The sequence below is a fragment of the Salvelinus sp. IW2-2015 genome, linkage group LG4q.1:29 (genome assembly GCF_002910315.2).
Source record: "Salvelinus sp. IW2-2015 linkage group LG4q.1:29, ASM291031v2, whole genome shotgun sequence".
Lineage (NCBI taxonomy): Eukaryota > Metazoa > Chordata > Actinopteri > Salmoniformes > Salmonidae > Salvelinus > Salvelinus sp. IW2-2015.
Window position 1 is genome coordinate 7,835,345 of NC_036842.1, and position 24,414 is coordinate 7,859,758.

At 42.7% G+C, this 24,414-nt stretch overlaps 1 protein-coding gene across 1 annotated transcript; it reads left to right on the forward strand.

The window, feature by feature from the left end:
* Window positions 1-494: 494 nt before the first annotated feature.
* Window positions 495-20,415, forward strand: LOC111961347 (kinesin-like protein KIF2A). Its single transcript, XM_023983539.3, has 20 exons — window positions 495-692; window positions 3,025-3,119; window positions 4,162-4,290; window positions 4,432-4,486; window positions 5,225-5,356; window positions 5,856-5,956; window positions 10,037-10,132; window positions 10,258-10,315; window positions 10,496-10,658; window positions 10,919-11,009; window positions 11,167-11,230; window positions 11,339-11,430; window positions 11,641-11,783; window positions 11,968-12,283; window positions 12,757-12,824; window positions 13,063-13,194; window positions 14,807-14,951; window positions 15,829-15,930; window positions 17,826-17,961; window positions 18,268-20,415. The coding sequence occupies exons 1-20, from the start codon at window positions 629-631 to the stop codon at window positions 18,351-18,353; spliced, it is 2,268 nt and encodes a 755-aa protein (XP_023839307.1). The 5' UTR covers window positions 495-628; the 3' UTR covers window positions 18,354-20,415.
* The last annotated feature ends 3,999 nt before the right edge of the window (window positions 20,416-24,414 follow it).

The window sequence follows — 24,414 nt, forward strand, 5'->3', positions numbered from 1 at the left end:
AATAGTTTTTTGCTAAAAAGCAATTTTAGCCCATTTTAATGGAAATCTATTACAGTAAGGTACTTAATTATTACCTAGAAATAATTTGATATAGATTTTTTTTTTAACGGCTGCATTGGGCCTTTAACATTTAAATCAAAACAGAGCATTTAACCATGTGTTAACCATTTTTTTATTTACTTAAAATGTATGAATTATTATCATATTTATGAATGCATATAATAATTATTCGAATTATAAACATTTATAATAAAACATGTTATGCTTATCGACTATTACTCAATCATTGGTTATAAATCGTGAATTAAACGCATTTATAGAATTAGTCCCGATAAGCCTCTTATTTTGCAATGAACACATTTAAGCGTGCTGCTTTTTCACCCAAATAAATGCACATCAACAGAAAATCGCATAAATATAGCAATTGTAGCTAGTTAGACAACTCGCCTCTTGGATGCGTCTCCACTCAGATGGAGCAGGGTAGTCTTTGCGCATGCGCACTGCTTCCCTCTATCCTCCTGACCTCCTCCCGGTTTCTCTTTTCTGCGGCGCGACTTGGTCCCCCTCCAATTAAACAAATACACACCCCATACTACAGACATACACACACATACTACACACATGAGGGATGGCCGTCGCTGTCTTCGGAAAGATCCTCATCGGCATTTACGTGGAAATCAAACGGAGTGATGGTAAGATAGAGAGATATCTCTCTCTCCTCGTCCGCTAGCTAGCTAGATAAAGATGCATTTTTCATTGAGGCGCTGTCGTGTTAGCTACATCATCTTTGTTGCTTCAAGGCAGCGCCTAGCCAGTCAGGCAGGGTGCTGAGTTGGATACCTAGCCTAGCAATGGCATAGAGATCTGTGCTCGGTACTAGACCCATTCTCATCCTACTGTCATGGTCCCTGTCTGACATAGCGGCGGTCAATCAAATCGGTTTTTATTACCTTGAATGACGTAGCTATAGCCAGCTAGTTGTAGCCTTTACTCAATTACTGGGTGAAGCTACCCGGCGGCTAACAGGGATTGATGATTTATATTGGCAGGGATGCATCCACCTGTGCGGTTATAGGCCGTGCTGGCTGCCTGGTAATGATACTGGATTTAGCCGTATATATCGTTTAGGGAACTGTCTTAATGGGAATAGTCACAGAAGACCGGTCAGCTCTGAACCAGAATCTGGGTTTACAGGAGACGTTGAATATGGCGATTCTCCTTTAAGCCTAGCCCTTGATCATAGCTCTGAGTTACATTATGTTACACGTACTACAGTGCCTTCAGAAAGTATTCATACTCCTTAATTCTTCCACATTTTGAAGCGTTACAAAGTGGGATTAAAATTGATTTAATTAAGATTTTTTTGTCAACAATCTACACAGAATACTCTGTAATGTCAAAGTGTAATAAAAATTCGAACATATGAAAACAATTAAACACTAATATATCTTGATTAGATAAGTATTCAACCCCCTGAGTCAATCAATATATGTTAGAATCACAATTACAGCTGTGAGTCTTTCTGGGTAAATCCACACCTGGATTGTGCAACATTTGCCCATTATTCTTTTCAAAATTCTTCAAGCTCTGTCTAATTGGTTGTTGATCATTGCTAGACAACCATTTTCAGTTCTTAGATTTTCAGGCCATAGATTTTTAAGCTGATTTAAGTGAAGACTAACTCTGCCACTCAGGAACATTCACTGTCTTCATGGTAAGAAACTCCATTGTAGATTTGGCCTTGTGTTTTAGGTTATTGTCCTGCTGAAAGATCTCCCAGTGTCTGGTGGAAAGCAGACAACCAGGTTTTCCTCTAGGATTTTCCCTGTGCTTAGCTCCATTCTGTTTCTTTTTTATCCTGAAAAACTAAGTCCTTAACAATTTCAAGCTTACCCATAACATGATGCAGCCACCACTATGCTTGAAAATATGGAGAGTGGTACTCAGTAATGTGTTGTATTGGTTTTGCCCAAAGTATAACACTTTGTCTTCAGGACAAATAGTGTATTGCCTTGCCACATTTCCTGCAGTATTACTTTGGTGCTTTGTTGCAAACAGGATGCATGTTTTGGAATATTTTTATTCTGTACAGGGTTCCTTCTTTTCGCTCTGTCAATTAGGTTATTATTGTTGAGTAACTACAATGTTGTTCATCCGTTATCAGTTTTCCCCTATTTCCTGTCATGTGTAATTGCGGGCTATTCTTTGGGTGCTGAAATCCATAGTTTTTGATAAAAACTTCATTTTATGTGACATCGGAAGGCCAGTCCTCCCGCACTAGTCGCCGCTCAACCCCATCGTAAATCGCTGAGTTTTAGTCAGCTAGCCACTGACTGACAATAGCCTAATAGCTACTTCTTTACATAGTAGTCCTTGCTAGTCTAAAGTGAATAGTGTTCAGTTGCTATTTTTTACATTCTCGTCTGCTCTACCTACAGGGAAGGACTAGCAAAAGACACACGCTTAGTGATTCTGCAGCAATGAACCTGTCTTGTTTGATTTAATTAAATCATCTGCTCAACCAACTGTTTGACTGTATTTTTGTTATGTTTGTACTAATTTGGGCTCATCCATAAAAGAAGGGCTATAGCTATTTAGAATGACACATGACACATGACACTAGAAACATTATGGAAACAAACCATTTTGCACGTACAGTAACATAACGAAAGGCCTTGAAGCAGTCAAATGTTGCCATGCATGTGAAGCTTTTTTAAATGTCAACCAATCAGATCCAGGGTTATTGGCACATCTGTTACTGAAGGCCTCTGCCCATACTGGCCGATTTTGGTTGGTCTCGTCGCCATCCTCTTTGGTCAGTGTGATCTAGTGTGTCGTGGTCGTTGGCTGAATTTCCAATAGCCAGAGTGTATGACTGTATGAGTCTACAACTGTTTTCTCCCATCTATGGCAGCCAGGACAAATCCATCATGTCACGTGGTCACAAATCCATCATGTCATGGTTCTCTAACCTGTAGGAGTCTACACTGAAGCTGGTATATGTTTATAACATGTTTCTTGCAGGTCGAATCCACCAGGCAATGGTCACATCACTGAATGAAGACAACGAGAGTGTCACGGTGGAATGGATAGAGAATGGAGATACGAAAGGGAAAGAGGTACTATGTGTGTGTGTGTGTGTGTGTGTGTGTGTGTGTGTGTGTGTGTGTGTGTGTGTGTTGTGTGTGTGTGTTGTGTGTGTGTGTGTGTGTGGCGTGTGTGTTATGTGTGTTAATCAGTCATGTCTGACCCCATATCAGCTTGTACCAGATGGAGCGTTGAAAGTTTTAGGACACCAAGCAAATCCGCTTGACTACGGATGCCTTTAAGTAGTTTGTGTGTGTGTTTGTTTGTGCGTGCGTGCCCCGCTTTCGGATTACACGTTTTATCATGGTAGCCTATTTCACTTCTTAAATGTCACTGGTAAATTGTTAATCAATCTCACTGCACATGTGTGCCATTCTTGTCTTTTCCTGAGTTAAGAGATTACTTTATTATTCCATACATTCATTTGTCTTGTTTTTTTTCACCCAACCCCTCCGATATACACTGAGTGGACAAAACATTAGGAACACCTGCACTTTTTCTTTTACATAAACTGACCAGGTGAAGACTGACCAGGTGAAAGCTATGATCCCTTATTGATGTCACCTGTTAAATCCACTTCAATCAGTGTAGATGAAGGGGAGGAGACAGGTCAAATAAGTATTTTTAAGCCTTGAGACAATTGAGACATGGGTTGTGTATGTGTGCCATTCAGAGGGTGAATGACACACCTTTGAACGGGGTATGGTAGAAGGTGCCAGGCGCATTGGTTTGAGTGTGGGAAGAACTGCAACGCTGCTGGGTTTTTCACATTCAACAGTTTCCTGTGTGTATCAAGAATGGTCCACCTCCCAAATGACACCCAGCCAAATTGACAGAACTGTGGGAAGCATTGGAGTCAACATGGGCCAGCATCTCTGTGGAACACTTTCGACGCCTTGTAGAGTCCATGCCCGGACGAATTGAGGCTGTTCTGAGGGCAAAAGGGGATGTAACTCAATATTAGGAAGGTGTTCTTCATGTTTTGTACACTCAGTGTGTATATACATACACACATTAGGTTGGAGAGGCTGGAACAGAGTTTTAACATGTACGTTGCACCCTCTTTCCATGCAGATTGACCTGGAGAGCATATTTGCTCTGAACCCAGATGTGGCCCCTGAAGAGGAGGCAGTACAGAGTCCTGAGACCCCCCCTCCTGCCACCTCTATCGCCTCTGCTGCCAAACAAATCAAGCCACCCAAGGTCATTCTCTTATAGTGTACTGTGCTGTGGCCAAAAGCCATACGTCTGTACAGTATACTTTAATCATGGGAAAGTGTTAGCTATTTTCATGTGTCCCATTTGTTTCTTTACGTTCATATGGTATTACTTTGTCTCTTGTAGAACCGACGGACAATAGCACCCCCCAAGACTGAAACCCCAGCAAGAGAAAACAGAGGCAAGACAGCTTCAACAGAACTTTGATCTCCAAGTCTCCTCACGTTCCTGAGCAAAGACGAGACTTTTGAAGTCTGTCAACGCGAGACTACGTCGGTGTCCCAAATGGCACCCTATTCCCTTTATGGTGCACTGCATTTCAACAGGGCCCATAGGGCTCTGGTCAACTGCAGTGCACTATACAGGGAATAGGGTGCCATTTTGGGTGTACACTTGGTTTAACCAGGCTGCTACATAACATCCTACTGACCCACTGTACCATGAGAGTAATAGATCTCTATTTCTGTTTCAATAGACGCAACAGGTGTGCCATCTGTGAATACGTGGTGAAAATACCCGTCAGGCACTGTGATATCTGGAGGGAGAGAGACAGAGAGATCAATAGAGAGATAAAGAGAGACGAGAGAGGAAGAGCGAGACCTTGGTATCTGTAGAGAGCGAGAGAGAGATCTGTAGCAACCGTCTAAATGATATCTGTAGCAACAGTCTAAAATAGATAAATACACAGATGGACAGGAGAGAGAGGGTCTGTGGAGAGATAGCATATTAATGTCAAGATCATTTACTGACAATCACCTGAGGATGACATATGGGACTGTCATTACTCCTATTCTGAATTTAAAAAGCCATCAATAAGAAGATGAGATGCCCAAAGACAATATGTCATGTACTAAATGTAAATGTACTAAGCAAAATGTACATGCATGACTAAAATGTCCTGTATGTTGTGTCTTTCCAGCTGCAGCGGTGGGGACTACGCGGGCCAGACCCAGTCAGATACAGCACCAGCAGAGCCAACCAGAACCACCCCCACCTGCAGCACTCACAGCCCTACAGACACAGCAAATGACACTACAACAGCAGCAGAACGGTAATACACACAAACACACTGCAGCTTTGTATCGCTAAATAGTCCTGGTTATTGTTAAATACATTTGCCATGTTAACAACTAGTCGTTTTTAGTTTTTTGTGTAAATCTCCGATTGGAGCTGTGATGAGATGTGATGTTGAGTCTGGTGGGTTATGATGATGGGACACATGACCAGTGATCTAATGCTCCCAGGCAGACAGACACCGATAGGCCTATTAGTCCAGCTGTACTGCTGAGAGAATACAGAGGCAGCCAGAGAATAGCTCTTTCACTGAGCTGAGCTGCGCTCTATTCCGGCTGGGGGGGGGGTTATTATGAGCTTATTGAATGTGTTGCTTAGCGCTCATGGTTTTATCCTTTTGTTGCCTTGTGTATTTGCCTCTGAAGAGCTTTGAAGTATATTGAAAAAGGGACAGTAGAAATGAAAATGGACCACTATTATACAGTTATGCTGGATTCTTTTTGATAATTGTGTTTTCCTACCCTGTACGGGTTCAGCGCGGCGGAAATCCAACTGTGTGAAGGAGGTGGAGAAACTGCAGGAGAAACGAGAGAGAAGGCGGCTGCAACAACAGGAGCTGAGAGAGAAGAAGGCACAGGTAGGGTCACAGTTTGCTCACCCACAACCGCCCGACTACTGAATATGTGATAAAGTATAAATCTGATGCCTACACCCAACCCTAACCCGCTAATATAGAAAATGCCTGTAGGCTACAGTCAGCAGAGACGGTGGAACAATCTTTTGACATGGGGCGAAGGATTTTCTTTTGCCTGATTTACAGTGCCTTGCAAAAGTATTCATCCCCTTTGGCATTTTTCCTATTTTGTTGCATTACAACCTGTAATTTAAATGGATTTTTATTTGGATTTCATGTAATTGACATACAAAAATGGTCCAAATTGGTGAAGTGAAATTAAACAATTATACAAAAGAAAAACGGAAAAGTGGTGCGTGCATATGTATTCACCCCCTTTGCTATGAAGCCCCTAAATAAGATCTGGTGCAACCAATTACCTTCAAAAGTCACATAATTAGTTAAATAAAGTCCACCTGTGTGCAATCTAAGTGTCATATGATCTGTCACATGATCTCAGTATATATACGCCTGTTCTGAAAGGCCCCAGAGTCTGCAACACCACCAAGCAAGCGGCACCACCAAGCAAGCGGCACCATGAAGACCAAGGAGCTCTCCAAACAGGTCAGGGACAAAGTTGTGGAGAAGTACAGATCAGGGTTGGGTTATAAAAAAGATCAGAAACTTTGAACATCCCACGGAGCACCATTAAATCCATTATTCAAAAATGGAAAGAATATGGCACCACAATAAACCTGCCAAGGGAGGGCCGCCCACCAAAACTCACGGACCAGGCAAGGAGGGTATTAATCAGAGAGGCAACAAAGAGACCAAAGATAACCCCGAAGGAGCTGCAAAGCTCCACAGCGGAGATTGGAGTATCTGTCCATAGGACCACTTTAAGCCGTACACTCCACAGAGCTGGGCATTACGGAAGAGTGGCCAGAAAAAAGCCATTGCTTAAAGAGAAAAATAAGTAAACGCATTTGGTGTTCTCCAAAAGGCACGAGGGAGACTCCCCAAACACATGGAAGAAGGTACTCTGGTCAGATGAGACTAAAATTGAGCTTTTTGACCATCAAGGAAAACGCAATGTCTAGCGCAAACCCAACACCTCTCATCACCCAGAGAGCACCATCCCCACAGTGAAGCATGGTGGTGGCAGCATCATGCTGTGGGGATGTTTTTCATTGGCAGGGACTGGGAAACTGGTCAGAATTGAAGGACCGATGGATGGCGCTAAATACAGGGAAATTCTTGAGGGAAACCTGTTTCAGTCTTCCAAAGATTTGAGACTGGTGATGGAGGTTCACCTTCCAGCAGGACTATGACCCTAAGCATACGGCTAAAGCAACACTCGAGTGGTTTAAGGGGAAACATTTGAATGGCCTAGTCAAATCCCAGACCTCAATCCAATTGAGAATCTGTGGTATGACTTAAAGATTGCTGTACACCAGCGGAACCCATCCAACTTGAAGGAGCTGGAGCAGTTTTGCCTTGAAGAATGGGCAAAAATCCCAGTGGCTAGATGTGCCAAGCTCATAGAGACGTACCCCAAGAGACTTGCAGCAGTAATTGCTGCAAAAAATGGCTCTACAAAGTATTGCTTTTGAGGGGTTGAGTAGTTATGCATGCTGAAGTTTTCCGTTTTTTTGTGTTATTTCTTGTTTGTTTCACAATAACAAATATTTTGCATCTTCAAAACGGTAGGCATGTTGTGTAAATCAAATGATCAACCTCCCCAAAAATCTATTTTAATTCCAGGTTGTAAGGCATCAAAATAGGAAAAATGCCAAGGGGGGTGAATACTTTTGCAAGCCACTGTAGGTACACTACATGACCAAAGGTATGTGGACATCTGGTCGTCGAACATCTCATTCCAGAATCATGGGCATTCATATGGAGTTGGACCCCCTTTTCTGCTATGACAGCCTCCACTCTTCTTGGAAGGCTTTCCACTAGATATTGGAACATTGCTGCTGCAACTTACTGAGTTCGGGCACTGATTTTGGGCGATTAGGCCTGGCTCGCAGTCGGCATTCCAATTAATCCCATAGGTTGTTGATGTCAGGGTTCTGTGCAGGCCAGTCAAGTTCTTCCACACCGACAAACCATTTCTGTATGGATCTCGCTTCGTGCACGGGGGCTGAGGAAAGGGCCTTCCCCAAACTGTTGCCACAAAGTTGGAAGCAGAATCGTCTAGAACGTCATTGTATGCTATAGCGTTAAGATTTTCCTTCACTGGAACTAAGGGGGCCTAGCCCAAACCATGAAAAACAGCCCCAGACCATTATTCCTCATCCACCAAACTTTACAGTTGGCACTATGCATTGGGGCAGGTAGCGTTCTCCTGCCATCCGACAAACCCAGATCCATCCGTCGGACTGCCAGATGGTGAAGCGTGATTCATCACTCCAGAGAACACGTTTCCACTGTGGCAAGCTTTACACCACTCCAGCCGATGCTTGCCATTGCGGATGGTGATCTTAGGCTTGTGTGCGGCCATGGAAACCATTTCATGAACCTCCCGACGAACAGTTCTTGTGCTGACGTTGCTTCCAGAGGCAGTTTGGAACTCAGTAGTGAGTGTTGCAACCGAGGACAGACAATTTTTACGCGCTTCAGCACTTGTCGGTCCCGTTCTGTGAGCTTGTGTGGCCTTCCAATTTGCGGCTCAGTCGTTGTTGCTCCTGGACATTTCCACTTCACAATAACAGCACTCACAGTTGACCAGGGCAGAGATTTGACGAACTGACTTGTTAGATCGCTGTCATCCTATGACGGTGCCACGTTGAAAGTCTCTGGAGCTTTTCAGGAAGGCCATTCTACTGCCAATGTTTGTCTATGGAGATTGCATGGCGGTGTGCTCGATTTTATACACCTGTCAGCAACAGGTGTGGCTGAAATAGCCGAATCCACTAATTTGAAGGGGTTTTGTAAATAGTGTGTATGTTTCTGCTTATAATTTCCTACATTTTGGTAGGCTATTTGTTAGTTAACTTGTCTATAATTAGATACATGCAGCTTCTCTTCTGTCATGTATGTTGCCCTAGAAGACTAAATAAACCCTTGTTCACCAGAATAAGATCATACATCGATAGAATGAATGCTTCAATCTAGTTGACATCGGTAACATTTTCTCTGTCATTTCGGCTTCTTTCGTGGAGCAAAGACGTTTAGGGACCGGGATAAAATGCAAAAATAATTAAAATAAAAAAAGGTCATTTCCAAATGACTTCATGTTTCTGATAAGATTTCAGTTTGGCTCGGATGCATATTTTATGCGGTTGAAATACAATCGGCTTATGTTATGCTAATAAAGATAGCACCTCTACAGACGGTATCTAACTGCACATTTGCATTCTCTCACGATGCTGAAAGAAATAAATCACGTAAATAAATCAGAAATAAATCATCTTCTGTTCCCGAGTCAGAATGTGGCCTACATTTGGTGTATCCTTTTACTGCAAGAAATGCTTGATTCTGAAGGAGTTCATATTAAGGCTATGTGAGAGGTTATAGACCTACAGTCAGTGTCCAGATTTCACTTTCCATTTAACCCATCTGAACAGAAGGCTAAGTTCCCTTGACGTGCCATAGGCCCATTTTGAACTCCCCGTCTTGTGACTACGGCGCCTCACAATCATCACTGCTATCATCCTCTTTTACCACATCACCAAATCTTTCCCAAACATGACTTTTCTGGCCCTCCCTTCTCTTTATTTTCAACTCTCCATTTCGTAGCTTTTCTCTTATTGAATTAAAGTCCTACAGTGTCCTTTCTCCTCCGTAGATGACGTTATCTTTTTCTGTGTGTTCCCAAAAGCATTTGGCTTTTGGAGTGTAGGCTATTTGGCGCGTGTACAGTTAGGCCCTAAAGCTTAGGCTTACTCGCTAATACCAGATAGCTTAAAATAATGAAAGAAAATCCTCAATGTAGCTTATAGGTATAAATTGCACCATTTATGGATTTTTTTTATTCATAGTTTTTTCTTTATTCAACCCGCCTTTCCTCCACACAATATATCCGCGGGGACTGCGGTAACCCACGCATCATTAACACACACACACACACACACTGTTGACTGTGCCGTTCTCTCCCAGGAGGTAGATGTCACTGTGCCTAACTATGAGATCATGTGTATGATCAGAGACTTCAGAGCCAGTCTGGACTACAGGCCTCTAACCACCGCTGATCTGGTACGTTTATATCTATATCTGTCTGCTAAACTGGTTAGGCGCAGGTCTATTTTCATAGAGTGGTGACACGTCTTCATTGGCCACTAACGAAATCCCGTCTTGTATGACATTGTTTCAACTTTCAGATCGATGAGGAGCACAGGATATGTGTGTGCGTACGAGCACGGCCCCTCAATAAAAAAGGTACAAATTTCATAAATCGAACGCAGGCACACCAACTTTCGGGTTACATGGTATTTTACATGCAGAGGTTTAGCAGCAGCATAAGCATCGCACTCCTCACACATTCGCATGGACACATGGTTTATGTTTCAAAATGTTGCAGTGGTTTATTCAGAACTCTCTCCCCCCCCCCCCCTCCAGAGTTGACTATGAAGGACCTGGATGTGATCACCATCCCCAGTAAGGACGTGGTGATGGTCCATGAGCCCAAGCAGAAGGTGGACCTGACCAGGTACCTGGAGAACCAGACCTTCCGCTTCGATTATGCCTTTGACGACGGCGCCGACAATGACATGGTCTACCGGTAAGTTTCCCTTCTCAACTCCCAAGCGGTAATAGCGTCTGGTGCGGAGGTACGTTTTTTTCAAGAACACAAATGATCACGTGTACTGGGACGAATTCTAACTGGAGATATGTGTCTGTGTGTTAAAACTCCCGTTGACATAACACTGGTTTTATTTGAAAGTGTGAGTTCAACGTATAATATTGTCATTTAGAGTATCTTTACTGTGATTTGGGTGAACTATCTTTTCAAGTCAACCGTTCATTCCCCCCTGTCCCCAGGTTCGCCGCCCGACCACTGGTGGAGACCATCTTTGAGAGGGGAATGGCCACCTGCTTCGCCTACGGACAGACAGGAAGTGGGAAAACGCATGTGAGTGGCACCGATGATCACTTGCCGCGCGTGTCGGCTAACACTTGAACGCTAACTTGATAATGCTGTATGCTAGCAAGCGCTTTCTAGGCTTTCTTTTTTGGGGGGGGCACATTGCCTTCGTTTTGGGAGATAAGCTCACTTCTTTCCCTTTCAGACTATGGGAGGAGACTTCTCTGGGAAGAACCAGGACTGTTCTAAAGGGATCTATGCACTGGCTGGTACGAACACTACACCATGTCTCTCTCTCTCTTTAGTTTAAAACGTGCTCTTTCTGCGTATTTGCGTGAAGCTGTGTCTCTTCAGTGATGCCCTTTCTCTCTTTGCAGCGAGAGACGTGTTTCTCATGCTGAAGAAGCCAAACTACAAGAAGTTGGACCTCAATGTCTATGCCACCTTCTTTGAGATCTACAGTGGGAAGGCAAGTGGAGTCACCACAATACCTGCATCTTAAAACCTCCTATATTGAACCGTAAAGCCTGGAGGGTGGCTGTGTCGACTGTGTTTTATATGACCGTGTTTGTGGTTGTGTACGTGTTTGACCTGCTGAACCGTAAAGCCAAACTGCGTGTGCTGAAGGACGGTTGTGGTTGTGTTAACCTGGCCGTATGGTTGTGTTGCGCTTCTCTAGGTGTTTGACCTGCTGAACCGGAAAGCCAAGCTGAGGGTTCTGGAGGATGGGAAGCAGCAGGTGCAGGTGGTGGGGCTACAGGAGAGAGACGTCAAATGTACTGAAGACGTCCTCAAACTCATAGAGGTTGGAAACAGCTGCAGGTAAAACCACAGAGGGCGAGTAGGAGGGGTGGAGTGGGATGGTTTAATTGACTGGCGTTAACTTATTTTAAAGATCTGATATGGATGTTATTCCTGCCAGTCATTTCCTGCTGCTTACTCTCCCTCCCTCCCCCTCTCTATCATCTCTTGCTCCTCCTCCTCTTCCACCCTCCATCTCTCCCAGGACGTCAGGTCAGACCTCGGCCAACGCCCACTCGTCCCGGAGCCACGCTGTGTTCCAGATCATTCTGAGGCGGCGAGGGAAGATGCACGGCAAGTTCTCGCTGATCGACCTGGCGGGGAACGAGAGGGGGGCCGACACGTCCAGCGCTGACCGCCAGACTCGCCTGGAGGGGGCCGAGATCAACAAGAGCCTGCTGGCGCTCAAGGAGTGTATCAGAGCCCTGGGTCGGAACAAGCCCCACACCCCGTTCAGAGCCAGCAAGCTGACCCAGGTTCTCAGAGACTCCTTCATCGGGGAGAATTCCAGGACCTGCATGGTGAGATAATACTGTACATACATCTCCTTTAAAGTGACGATCAACAGTTGAAACAATAACAATGGCGTTTTCACCGCCCCGTTTCGCTAAAAAGCTGAGGGTTGGGGCTGGAGAAATGTAACCACTCTCAAATTCATAGACAGATCTACGGAGGCAAGGACTGACCATCCATGATATCAAAATGAGAGTTTTAACCATGTTTTGAGGTTATACAGTGTTTGTTTACATGTACTTTGTTTAGAGTAAAACAAGCTTATATTTTGGGTTCTGATGGGGTACTAAACTCGTGAAGTTATATTATTCATAATTATATATATAATTAATTTATAAGTCCAAAAATGGATGTAGCTACAGCAGATTGTCCCTTCAACACTTCCTGGTCTTCACAACTGCCTGGTTCGATGTTTATTTATTAAGCACCAACGATTATGATGATTTTCTAACGATGTAGTAACTGTTATTTCCCCCCACAGATTGCCACTATATCTCCTGGAATGGCTTCCTGTGAAAACACTCTAAACACTCTGAGATACGCCAACAGGTGAGACCACGCTAACTGACTGTCTACATCTCACCAACGACTAATTACTAAGACTGTTGGTTGATAAGGGAGAAGTTTAATTCAAGTTGTCATTGCAGAATAACCTTCCCCCTCTCTATCTCGTCTCACTCCCTCTTCTTGATACGAGACAAATCATTTACCCTCTAATGTATGATCAGACTTTATCCTGACTGGATCTTCTCCGTCTCTTTTTGTGTGTCTCTCTCCCCCTCTCCAGAGTGAAGGAGTTTGGGATCAGCCCATCAGACATCCCCTTCTCCCAGCAGCAGGGTGGTGGAGGGGGGAGTCGTGCTGAGCTCTCCCCCACTAATACCTACGAGTACGATGACTTTCCCACCTCTCCCACCAGGTCTCTCCTCTCTATCTCTTACCTACCGTACTTACTTCATCTTCTTCGTTCCTATGTTTGTGATCTCCACTAGCTCACATACAAACCCATCCTCTCATTTGACTCTCGTGAGAAGTTACTCCTAACCGCAGATCTAGGATCAGATGAACTGTAACCTTATAATAACTATAAGGCCAGTCAGGCCATAAAGAAAATATCGCTCTGATCCTGGACCAGTGGTTAGGGGTAACTTTTACCTACTCCTTTATTTTTTACTCCTAAGTACCCCTTTCCATTGACTTAAGTGTTGCTAATGTCTGGTTACCATAAAAGTAAGGGATGGCTACAAACCTGCATGGCCTCGTGTTTTTCAGCTTGTTTCAGTTTTTTTTTCATTTATATAATTTATTTAACCTGCACTGATGTAATTTATTTAAAGGTTCCGAACAGTCATTCTGATTCCCATGTAAAATATCCTTTTGAGTGACTAAAATATCACCCATTATATTTGTTGTGAATAGAAATGCTTCAAATTGTAGAACATGTTATTTTTTTCTCATGGCTAACTACCAGGAAGTTTGAAAAGACAGGCTAAGTGGACGGGGAGCTAATATTCATGAGCTCGCCTTGACTGACAGCTCTTTGAAACACCTGTCAAGCAACTTGGATGCAGTGAGCAGTTTAGCAGTAAAATCATCTCAAGAAAATTTGGTGATACACAAAGCAGCTCAAACAACATTGAATTTGCATCAATGATTTTTATACATCTCCTGTTCGGCATGTATCTTGTGATATGGTTCACAGCAGCACTGACGGATGTGTTAAAATGACAACTGAGCCAGAGTTTTGAACGACCCCCCCCCTTTTGTTCCATGCTGGCTGAATACCTAGCTAGCCAGTAACTAGCTAATACCAGACATATATATATAAGTATCTTTGCCATAGATTAATAGGGTAAACTTTTAATTATGTTTGCTGACAACCTACAGATTTTGACACCAGTTGAGTAGCTATATAAATCACACCCCTCTTAAAATACGCCTTCTCCGATGTTGGTTACAAGGCGGTACTTATTTAAATTAGATAAGAGAATATCATATTACCATTGGTGTATTAAAATGAGAGAGTTAGGGTGATGTCACCCTAAACCCTTATTAATCCCGCCTCCTGAATACAAGTGTTTGACACATGGGAGGGGGCCAGTAACTTTATGATCAAACTTTATCAATGTAGAAGCAACAGTCATTTTTCACAGTTTGATCTGATTTTATTCAAATATCATGCATTTCATGAAAAACATGATTTTGACTGTTCATGACCTTTAACCTTCAGTTTCAGTTTGTCATTGCTGAATTGTCGCATGCTTATATGTTTAACTCTTTCATACATTAATTTCAGAAGCAGTTTTTTTGTTTTTCATGTTTTTCTTTCATAGCTTGTCCTTCACACTCCTGCCTAAGAATGTCTCCATTCGTTCCCATTGGTTCATTGACTGTTTTAACCAATCAAAAAGTCAGATCATGTGGTCAGGGAAAACTACTAATGTGTGTGCTTGCGTATGTGTGTGCGTACATGTGTGTTCTTGCGTGCCTGTGTGTGTGTGTCTGTGTGTGGTGTTTGTGTGCATCAACAGGGTGAAGGAGCTGACTGTGGACCCAGGGGTGATGATGGAGGGGCGGGGAGGACACAGCATCACCCAGCTAGAGGTCCTGGAGGCTCAGTGGGGGGTCGGCAGCTCTCCTCAGAGGGATGACCTCAAACTGCTCTGTGAACAAAACGTAAGAAAACACACACACACACACACCTACTGTCCAGTTACCCCTGTACAGTGCCCTCCACTAATATTGGCACCCTTGGCAAATATGAGCAAAACGGGCTGTGAAAAAAATGTCTTTGCTGTTTATCCTCTTGGTCTTTCATTCAAAATATTCACAAAAATCGAACCTTTAAATATTTTTCTCCGAAACATATGTGCCACAATTATTGGCACCCCTAGAAATTCTTATGAGTAAAATCTAATTTAAGTATATTCCCTTTCAAATTTTACGTTTTTAAATTCACCTGAGTGATTAGGAACACTTAAGTGGTAAGCCATGACTTCCTGTTTCACTGGGGTATAAATATGAGGTGACACACAGGCCAAGTTCCCATAGTCATCCATTACTATGGGAAAGACCCGAGAATACAGTAATGATGTGCGACAAAAGGTTGTTTAGCTGCACAAATCAGGAAATGGCTATAAGAAAATAGCTTAACGGTTGAAACTGCCCATTTCCACTATTATGGCAATAATTAAGATGATTAAAGCAGCTGGAGATGCTAACAATCTGCCTGGAAGAGGACGTGTGTCTATATTTACCTCACGCACGGTGAGGAGGATGGTTTAAGTGGCCAAAAAAAACTCCAAGCATCACAGCTGGAGAATTTTTTTCATAGCCCGTTTTGCTCATATTTACCAAGGGTATATTAGTGGAGGGCACTGTATATACTGGCTTATACACTGATTTATTGTCAAATAATACTTCAGAGTATTAGAATGAGTTGATAGTACAATATAACATTTATTTTCTCCGTTCTCTTTTTTCTCTCTATCTCACCCCCCCCTCTCTCTCCCCTCCCTCTGTTGGCGTCTCTCTCTCCCCTCCTCCTCTCCAGGAAGAGGAGGTGTCCCCCCAGCTCTTTACCTTTCATGAGGCTGTGTCTCAGCTGGTGGAGATGGAAGACCAGGTGCTGGAAGACCACCGAGCTGTGTTTCAGGTACACACACATATAGTTCACAGTAGGGCTGCACAATGAATCGAATTGCCATCGAAATCACAATTTTAACATGTGCAAAATCCATATTGCAAGGGATCCATATTGCATGGAATATTTTGAACCGCCATTCAGCCGCGTAATGTCTGTTTTTATAGTTTATTCCGTTTGTTGTCTCCTTTCTGCTCTTGTGGCTGCTTCCCACATACAACAAGCCTTGCAACATGTCACTCGATCAGCACAGTTCCTTCTCCTCGCTGTTAGATTCACTATACGTTTTCATGCTGTTTTGTTAGGTCAAATGCAGTCAGATTGTTCCAAACAAGAACGATGCTTCTTTACACTTTGCTTCTTAATAAACTCAGCAAAAAAAGAAACGTCCTCTCACTGTCAACTGCGTTTATTTTCAGCTAACTTAACATGTGCAAATATTTGTATGAACATAACAAGATTCAACAACTGAGACATAAACTGAACAAGTTCCACAGACATGTGACTAACAGAAATTGAATAATGTGTCCCTGAACAAAGGGGGGGGGTCAAAATCAAAAGTAACAGTCAGTATCTGGTGTGGCCACCAGCTGCATTAAGTACTGCAGTGCATCTCCTCCTCATGGACAGCACCAGATTTGCCCGTTCTTGCTGTGAGATGTTACCCCACTCTTCCACCAAGGCACCTGCAAGTTCCCGGACATTTCTGGGGGGAATGGCCCTAGCCCTCACCCTCCGATCCAACAGGTCCACGTGCTCAATGGATTGAGATCCGGGCTCTTTGCTGGCCATGGCAGAACACTGACATTCCTGTCTTGCAGGAAATCACGCACAGAACGAGCAGTATGGCTGGTGGCATAGTCATGCTGGAGGGTCAGTGCAGGATGAGCCTGCAGGAAGGGTACCACATGAGGGAGAGATGTCTTCCCTGTAACGCACAGCGTTGAGATTGCCTGCAATGACAACAAGCTCAGTCTGAAGATGCTCTGACACTCCGCCCCAGACCATGACGAACCCTCCACCTCCAAATCGATCCCGCTCCAGAGTACAGGCTCTGTGTAACGCTCATTCTTCAACGATAAACGCGAATCCGACCATCACCTGGTGAGACAAAAAACCGCGACTCGTCAGTGAAGAGCACTTTTTGCCAGTCCTGTCTGGTCCAGCGACGCTGGGTTTGTGCCCATAGGCAACATTGTTTCTGGTGAGGACCTGCCTTACAACAGGCCTACAAGCCCTCAGTCCAGCCTCTCTTAGTCTATTGCGAACAGTCTGAGCGCTGATGGAGGGATTGTGCGTTCCTGGTGTAACTTGGGCAGTTGTTGTTGCCATCCTGTACCTGTCCCGCAGGTGTGATGTTCGGATGTGCCGATTCTGTGCAGGTGTTGTTACACGGGGTGTGCCACTGCGAGGACGATCAGCTGTCCGTCCTGTCTCCCTGTAGCGCTTTCTTAGGCGTCTCACAGTACGAACATTGCAATTTATTGCCCTGGCCACATCTGCAGTCTTCATGCCTCCTTGCAGCATGCCTAAGGCACATTCACGCAGATGAGGGGACCCTGGGCATTTTTCTTTTGGTGTTTTTCAGAGTCAGTAGAAATGCCTCTTTAGTGTCCTAAGTTTTCATAACTGTGACCTTAATTGCCATTCGTCTGTAAGCTGTTAGTGTCTTCACGACCGTTCCACAGGTGCATGTTCATTAATTGTTTATGGTTCATTGAACAAGCATGGGAAACAGTGTTTAAACCCTTTACAATGAAGATCTGTGAATTTATTTGGATTTTCACGAATTATCTTTGAAAGACAGGGTCCTGAAAAGGGGACATTTCTTTTTTTGCTGAGTTTATAAATTAGTTCAGAGTAGGCATTTCATTCTCTGTGTGTGTTTCTGTCTATGTCCGGTGCAGGAGTCTATCCGCTGGCTGGAGGATGAGAAGGTTCTGTTGGAGATGACAGAGGAAGTGGACTACGACGTAGACTCCTACGCTACGCAGCTAGAACAGATCCTGGATCAGAAGATAGACATCCTCATTGAGCTCAGAGGTAATATGGGGTTCTAATAACCGATTCTAGATCAGAACTAAGCAATCATTAAATGAATTGTGATTCATGTCATGTTATTTGGAAGTAAGAAACAAGAAAGAAACAATTTCATAGCATATGTTACTGATTATATCTAAGCCTCTACCTTCTCTTCTTTTCCATCCTCCCTCCTTTCCTTCCCTCCCCTACCTCCCCTCTCTCTCCCCCCTCCTTTCCTCCCCTCCTTTTCTTCCCTCCTTTCCTCTCCTCCCTCCTTTTCTCCCATCTTTCTTCCCTTCTCTCTTTCCCTCTCCCTTCCTCTCTCAGACAAAGTGAAGGGTTTCCGTTCTACRCTCCAGGAWGAGGAGCAGGCGAGCAAACAGATCAACCCCAAGAGGCCTCGTGCTCTTTAGACACACACATTCCAACACACACGTGTACGTACACACGTCACTAATCTCAACACTTAACTGGAACCCTCTGACATTAAGGCTACTTGAGACTGTCATAAGCATGACATAACTGATGTCCTTAGCCATGGTCCCTAAAAGATGGCCGGGGCCCATTGCGGTACTGGGTTGTGGATTGGGTTGTGGATATCTAAATATGGGTTGTGGCCTAAAGCATTGTTTCATTTGTCCAGAAAGGCATATTGACATTTAAAGGCATTAAAGAAATAGGGGTCACAGCACAAAACATCTGGAAACAACTGTTCTACAAGCAAATTATTTAGACATTTGTTTAGACCTAAATAAGATCCATGCTATGATGTATTTTATGATTGAAGGATCATTAGGTGTTGCCCTATTCTCTATGTACAGGCTCTCATTGCTGCTTGTAAATATCCTCCATCCATCTATCCATCCGTTAAACCGAGGGCAGATTCTCTCTTTTTTCCATGTATGTACATAGATACATTACCCATGTGGTGAAACAACTATTGACCGATTTTCATTTAAACAAAGAAAAGGGGGAAGGATTTCTTTTATGCATCTTTTTATAAGACAAACTGTAAGATATGATCGATTTTACCTCCAGCCAATTTTAAGAATCAAAACAACGTATTTATTTAGTAACTTAACTACCGTATTCAATCATGCTCCTGGAGAGTTTTAGTGTGTGCAGGCTTTCTTTCCAGCCCAGCACTAACACACCTGACTCAACAATACCGTGATCAGCTGAATTAGATGTGTTAGTGCTAGGTTGGGGCAAAAGCCTGCACACACTGTATTCAACTCTACAGGGCCAAGAGCAACAAACACTGATTTAGTAGGAAATACATTTCTGACCACCTGTTCTGATCATGTAGCCTATATAGGTTGAGGAAGTGATAATGTGTTGGTCTGGGAGCCAACCAGATGCATGCATGCACAAACCAGCTGTGATTGTACTTTATACCATGGAGTTGTTGAATACTCGTTTCTGTTTGGCTTGAAGGGCATTCTAGAGCGTGCATTATTTCCCTATAACACACGGTATATCTGCACGGTAGAATTCAATGGCTATAGTTCATTCTTACGTGTTCTATGTTTGAACTGCTTTTGAAAACAAAAGTCGAATTGAAAACATTATTGGCATTGTTGAATTGGATTTTCATAATAGGACTGATGGACTGATGGTTTAGTTAGCTAAACTAGCGAGTCTGTTTGTTTGGTTACCAAGGCAACTACTGTAGCTATGTAGTAAACTTGCTAGCTACTTCAGTGGATGTTGAACAAATTTCTAAAAGCAAATTAACACATTTCTATCGGCAAATGTGTTAAATTATAACCATTGTATGAAAGGGATAATTAACTCGGGCTCTAAGCGTTCTCTGGAAAATAATGCAACTCCATGGAAGGTCATAGAACGCATAGCCCCTTGTTGATTATCCCTTACATAAACCAACTGCACCCTCGTGTGTCTACTGTACATAAATGCACTACTCTTTACGACCTTCTCCAACAGTGTTTTCCCAACCATTTCTTTAGGCAAGGCGTGCCACCCTTCACATCTAAAAAGACTGGTTGAAATGTTCAGTGGCTTCAACCTTCTGATGTTGTTTTTGAGGGACATTGTGCCTCTCCTAAGAATATTGGGGAAACACTGTCTTACAAATGCTTCTAATGACTAGCTTGTATAAAACTGCTGTATGTGTTACTAGCTAGGATAAATATTTATATGTACCAACCTGCCTCTTAACAAGCCCAGTCGCATCTGTCCATTCTGTTTACAAGGCAATCAATGTGCTATTAACTGAAGAAATACCCTCGTACTATGAATCTTGTAAAAAAGTCTCTCTTTTCTCCCCCCATCCCATTTTAAAGTTGTTTATAAAAGGGAATATGGAGGTACAGATGTATAGTGATGAAAAGGACTGAGTTTGGACCTAGCTGCTGCAGTGTAACTAGAACTTGACTACGGTACCTTATGATAATTGATGTGTGCATCAGATGTAACTGCCTGGCTTAAAGAATAAAGAACCACCTGACTGACCCTTCTGCTGTATGAGTTCTGACAATAATTATTCAGACGTTGACATCCTTACAGACCACAATCTCCAGTCACAACAATTGTATGTATTTTTTGGGGTGGTAGGCTAACTTTATTTTAACATATACAGTGCCTATAGAATGTCTACACCTTGGAACTTTTTTCACATTTTGGTGCTTTACAAAGTGGGATTGAAATATATTTAATTGCATTTTTTTTGTCATTGATCTACACTCCATAATACTCCATAATGTCAAAGTGACATTTTTTAAAACAGTTTTACAAATTAAATAACTAAAATATAGTCGTTGCATAAGTATTCACCCCCTTTGTTTAGGCAAGCCTAAATTAGTTCAGAAGTAAAATAACAACTCACATAAGTTATATGGTCTCACTCTGTAAAATAATAGGGGTTGACATGATTTCTGAATGACTACCCCTTCATCTGTCCCCCATACATAAACTCTGCAAAAAAAAGAAACGTCCTCTCACTGTCAACTGCATTTATTTTCAGCAAATTTAACGTGTAAATATTTGTATGAACATAAGATTCAACAACTGAGACAAACTGAACAAGTTCCACAGACATGTTACTAACAGAAACTGAATAATGTGTCCCTGAACAAAGGGACGTTTCTTTTTTTGCTGAGTTTACAATATAAACGTCCCTTTTTCAGGACCCTGTCTTTCAAAGATAATTCAGAAAAATCCAAATAACTTCACAGATCTTCATTGTAAAGGGTTTAAACACCAAAAGAAAGATGCCCAGGGTCCCTGATCATCTGCGTGAATGTGCCTTAGGCATGCTGCAAGGAGGCATGAAGACTGCAGAATTGGCCAGGGCAATAAATTGCAATGTCCGTACTGTGAGACGCCTAAGAAAGCGCTACAGGGAGACAGGACGGACAGCTGATCGTCCTCGCAGGCCTGTCGTAGGCCTGTTGTAAGGCAGGTCCTCACCAGAAACAATGTCGTCTATGGGCACAAACTCAGCGTTGCTGGACCAGACAGGACTGGCAAAAAGTGCTCTTCACTGACGAGTAGCGGTTTTGTCTCACCAGGGGTGATGGTCGGATTCGCGTTTTTCATCGAAGGAATGAGCGTTACACAGAGGCCTGTACTCTGGAACGGGATCGATTTGGAGGTGGAGGGTCCATCATGGTCTGGGGCAGTCTGTCACAGCAACATCGGACTGAGCGTGTTGTCATTGCAGGCAATCTCAATGATGTGTGTTACAGGGAAGACATCCTCCTCCCTCATGTGGTACCCTTCCTGCAGACTCATCCTGACATGACCCTCCAGCATGACAATGCCACCAGCCATACCGCTCGTTCTGTGCGTGATTTCCTGCAAGACAGGAATGTCAGTGTTCTGCCATGGCCAGCGAAGAGCCCAGATCTCAATCTCATTGAGCACGTCTGGGACCTGTTAGATCGGAGGGTGAGGGCTAGGGCCATTCCCCCCAGAAAAGTACGGGAACTTGCAGGTGCCTTGGTGGAAGAGTGGGGTAACATCTCACAGCAAGAACTGGCAAATCTGGTGCAGTACATGAGGAGGAGATGCACTGCAGTACTTAATGCAGCTGGTGGCCACACTAGATACTGACTGTTACTTTTGATTTTGACCCCCCCTTTGTTCAGGGACACATTATTCCATTGATTTTAGTCACATGTCTGTGGAACTTGTTCAGTTTATGTCTCAGTTGTTGAATCTTGTTATGTTCATACAAATATTTACACGTCAAGTTTGCTGAAAATAACGCAGTTGACAGTGAGAGAACGTTTCTTTTTTTGCTGTTTGTGTGTCATGACAGTGTTATGTCAAGTTGTCAGCTGTTACGACATATTATGACATGGTTATAACCATGGGTGGGATGCGCCAACATGGTTTAAATTAATCTAGGATTGGAGCTAATCTAGGTTTATAATTAATCAGATGTGTTGCACCACTTAATTTTAAATCTGGATCAGTAAATCTATGATTAACGGTTTAAAACTATGATTAGTGACATGTTACTAATCAATATATGAGGTATTTCGTGAGTTGAAACGAAGTAGCTAGCCTACTTGACAAATGAGGCCACAAAGTTGCTGTTCCTTGATAAAATAATAACAATGTAATGTTAGAACTACTGCAACTCCATCGTGAAAGGTTCTCATGGGTTGGCTGATTTGAAATCAAATCCGTTATTTGCCAGTACTATACTAGACAGAAAACTAATTAGTTAGCTAACGTTAGCTACCTAGTTTATAAACTAAGATAGGTCACATACAATATTATGTATTATTGGCATTACTTAAAGTTATTTAGACATGTATTATTTGTCCGCTAGCCACCTGATCATGGCACGTCAAAGAAGTTCAAATTTCTTCGCCTATGAAAAAAAACAATTGTCGGAGCTGATGGAGGAATTTAGTAACGTACTGGAGGATAAAAAGACAGACAACACCACTGTCAAAAAGAAGGAAGACACCTGGGCCATTTTATGCGACAAATGTAATGGATCGACACGGATTAAAGAGAAGAGGGACCCAAATCGAATAAAAGTGTGCTGGAAAAAACTTACAAGCGAAAGCCAAAAAGGATGCTGCAGATGAGAGGCGGGGGCTATTTCAGACCGGAGCCGGAGGGGGGCCTCCGTCCACGGGAATTGATCCTACAGTATGACCCAGAAGATATGCGAGATGATTTCCCAGCAGTTTGCCCCTATCCATAACCCCTATGATGACGAAGGACAACTTGACTCACCGATATTTAGTAAGCATAAATAACAGGTAAATATCAATGTCTATACTGCAAGTTAAAACGAACGTTAGTGCTACTTCACTACAATGTTACCGTTATCAGGCCCCTTACAGCATGTTGCATAACATTATCATTCGTACCAAGGCTGGGCATATCATAAACCCCAATTCAATTGTTGTACAAAATGGGCACGTAAATAGCCTACTAATAATGAGTTAAAACTCAACAGGATTCAACCTGTCTCTAATTATTCTCTGAGGAACTCGTTCTGGTCTCTCCACAGTAGATATGCTACCATTTTATCAGTTAAACCACCTAAAGTGTCCGTTTAGAATTCATCTTTAATCTAAGTTGATATTTTTTAATTCACTGAGCAACAGGCTTAAAATTGTTCTAGGTTTAAAGTGAAACTAAATTTATATTAGAGGAAGGATTTAATTTAACTAGGTTTAATTTAAAACTAGGTTTAAAATTTGGTGCAACAAGATTAATAGATACACCTTGATTTAACTCAGTTTAAGAGTTAATGCATGTTGGTGCAACCCAAAGGTACTTGGTGTCAAGTAAAGTGTTACCCGTTTTTCAAGCTTTGCATCCCATATGCAACAATAATTGTCATTACAGAAATGTTTATGGAAGTACGTCATACTAACACTTTGCAAAATAATGTTTTAAATGTAAAATAAACACAAGTCATATATATATATTGTTTGCATATTGTATTGTTGTAAGTGTTACATTGTAGATAAACAAAAACACAGATGTACTGAAAATTGATCAAGGCTTTATTTATTAGAATGTCTTGCTTTGTTTAACTTTTCAAAAGCTTCTCTTCAGATGTATAGCTCATCCCTACCTACAGTATGTACATATAGACCTATAGATTATGCCAGTAGCTGAAAAAATCTGAAAAAAGTATCATTGTATTTTATTTTCTCAATCCCCTGGGTGGGAATAAGGAATATTGACTTTGTGACTCATAACTTCAACCCAGAAGGTGTCTAAACAATGTATTTATCTTAGGCAGCCGTTTGGCTGCAGATACAAGGCCGGGATTCAATCGAATCAGCGGTAGATCTGCGTTATATCTCGCTTGACATTTAAACGTAATTTCCAATTGAGGTGACATATGCAGCAAAATATGCAGCGATGACCGTGAATGTGTTATACTCTCTATGAGCGCAGGAACATTGCCTTTAATGTGCATAACCAATTAAATGTGATCGGACTGAATATAGGCCTTGAAGATGTAACAGA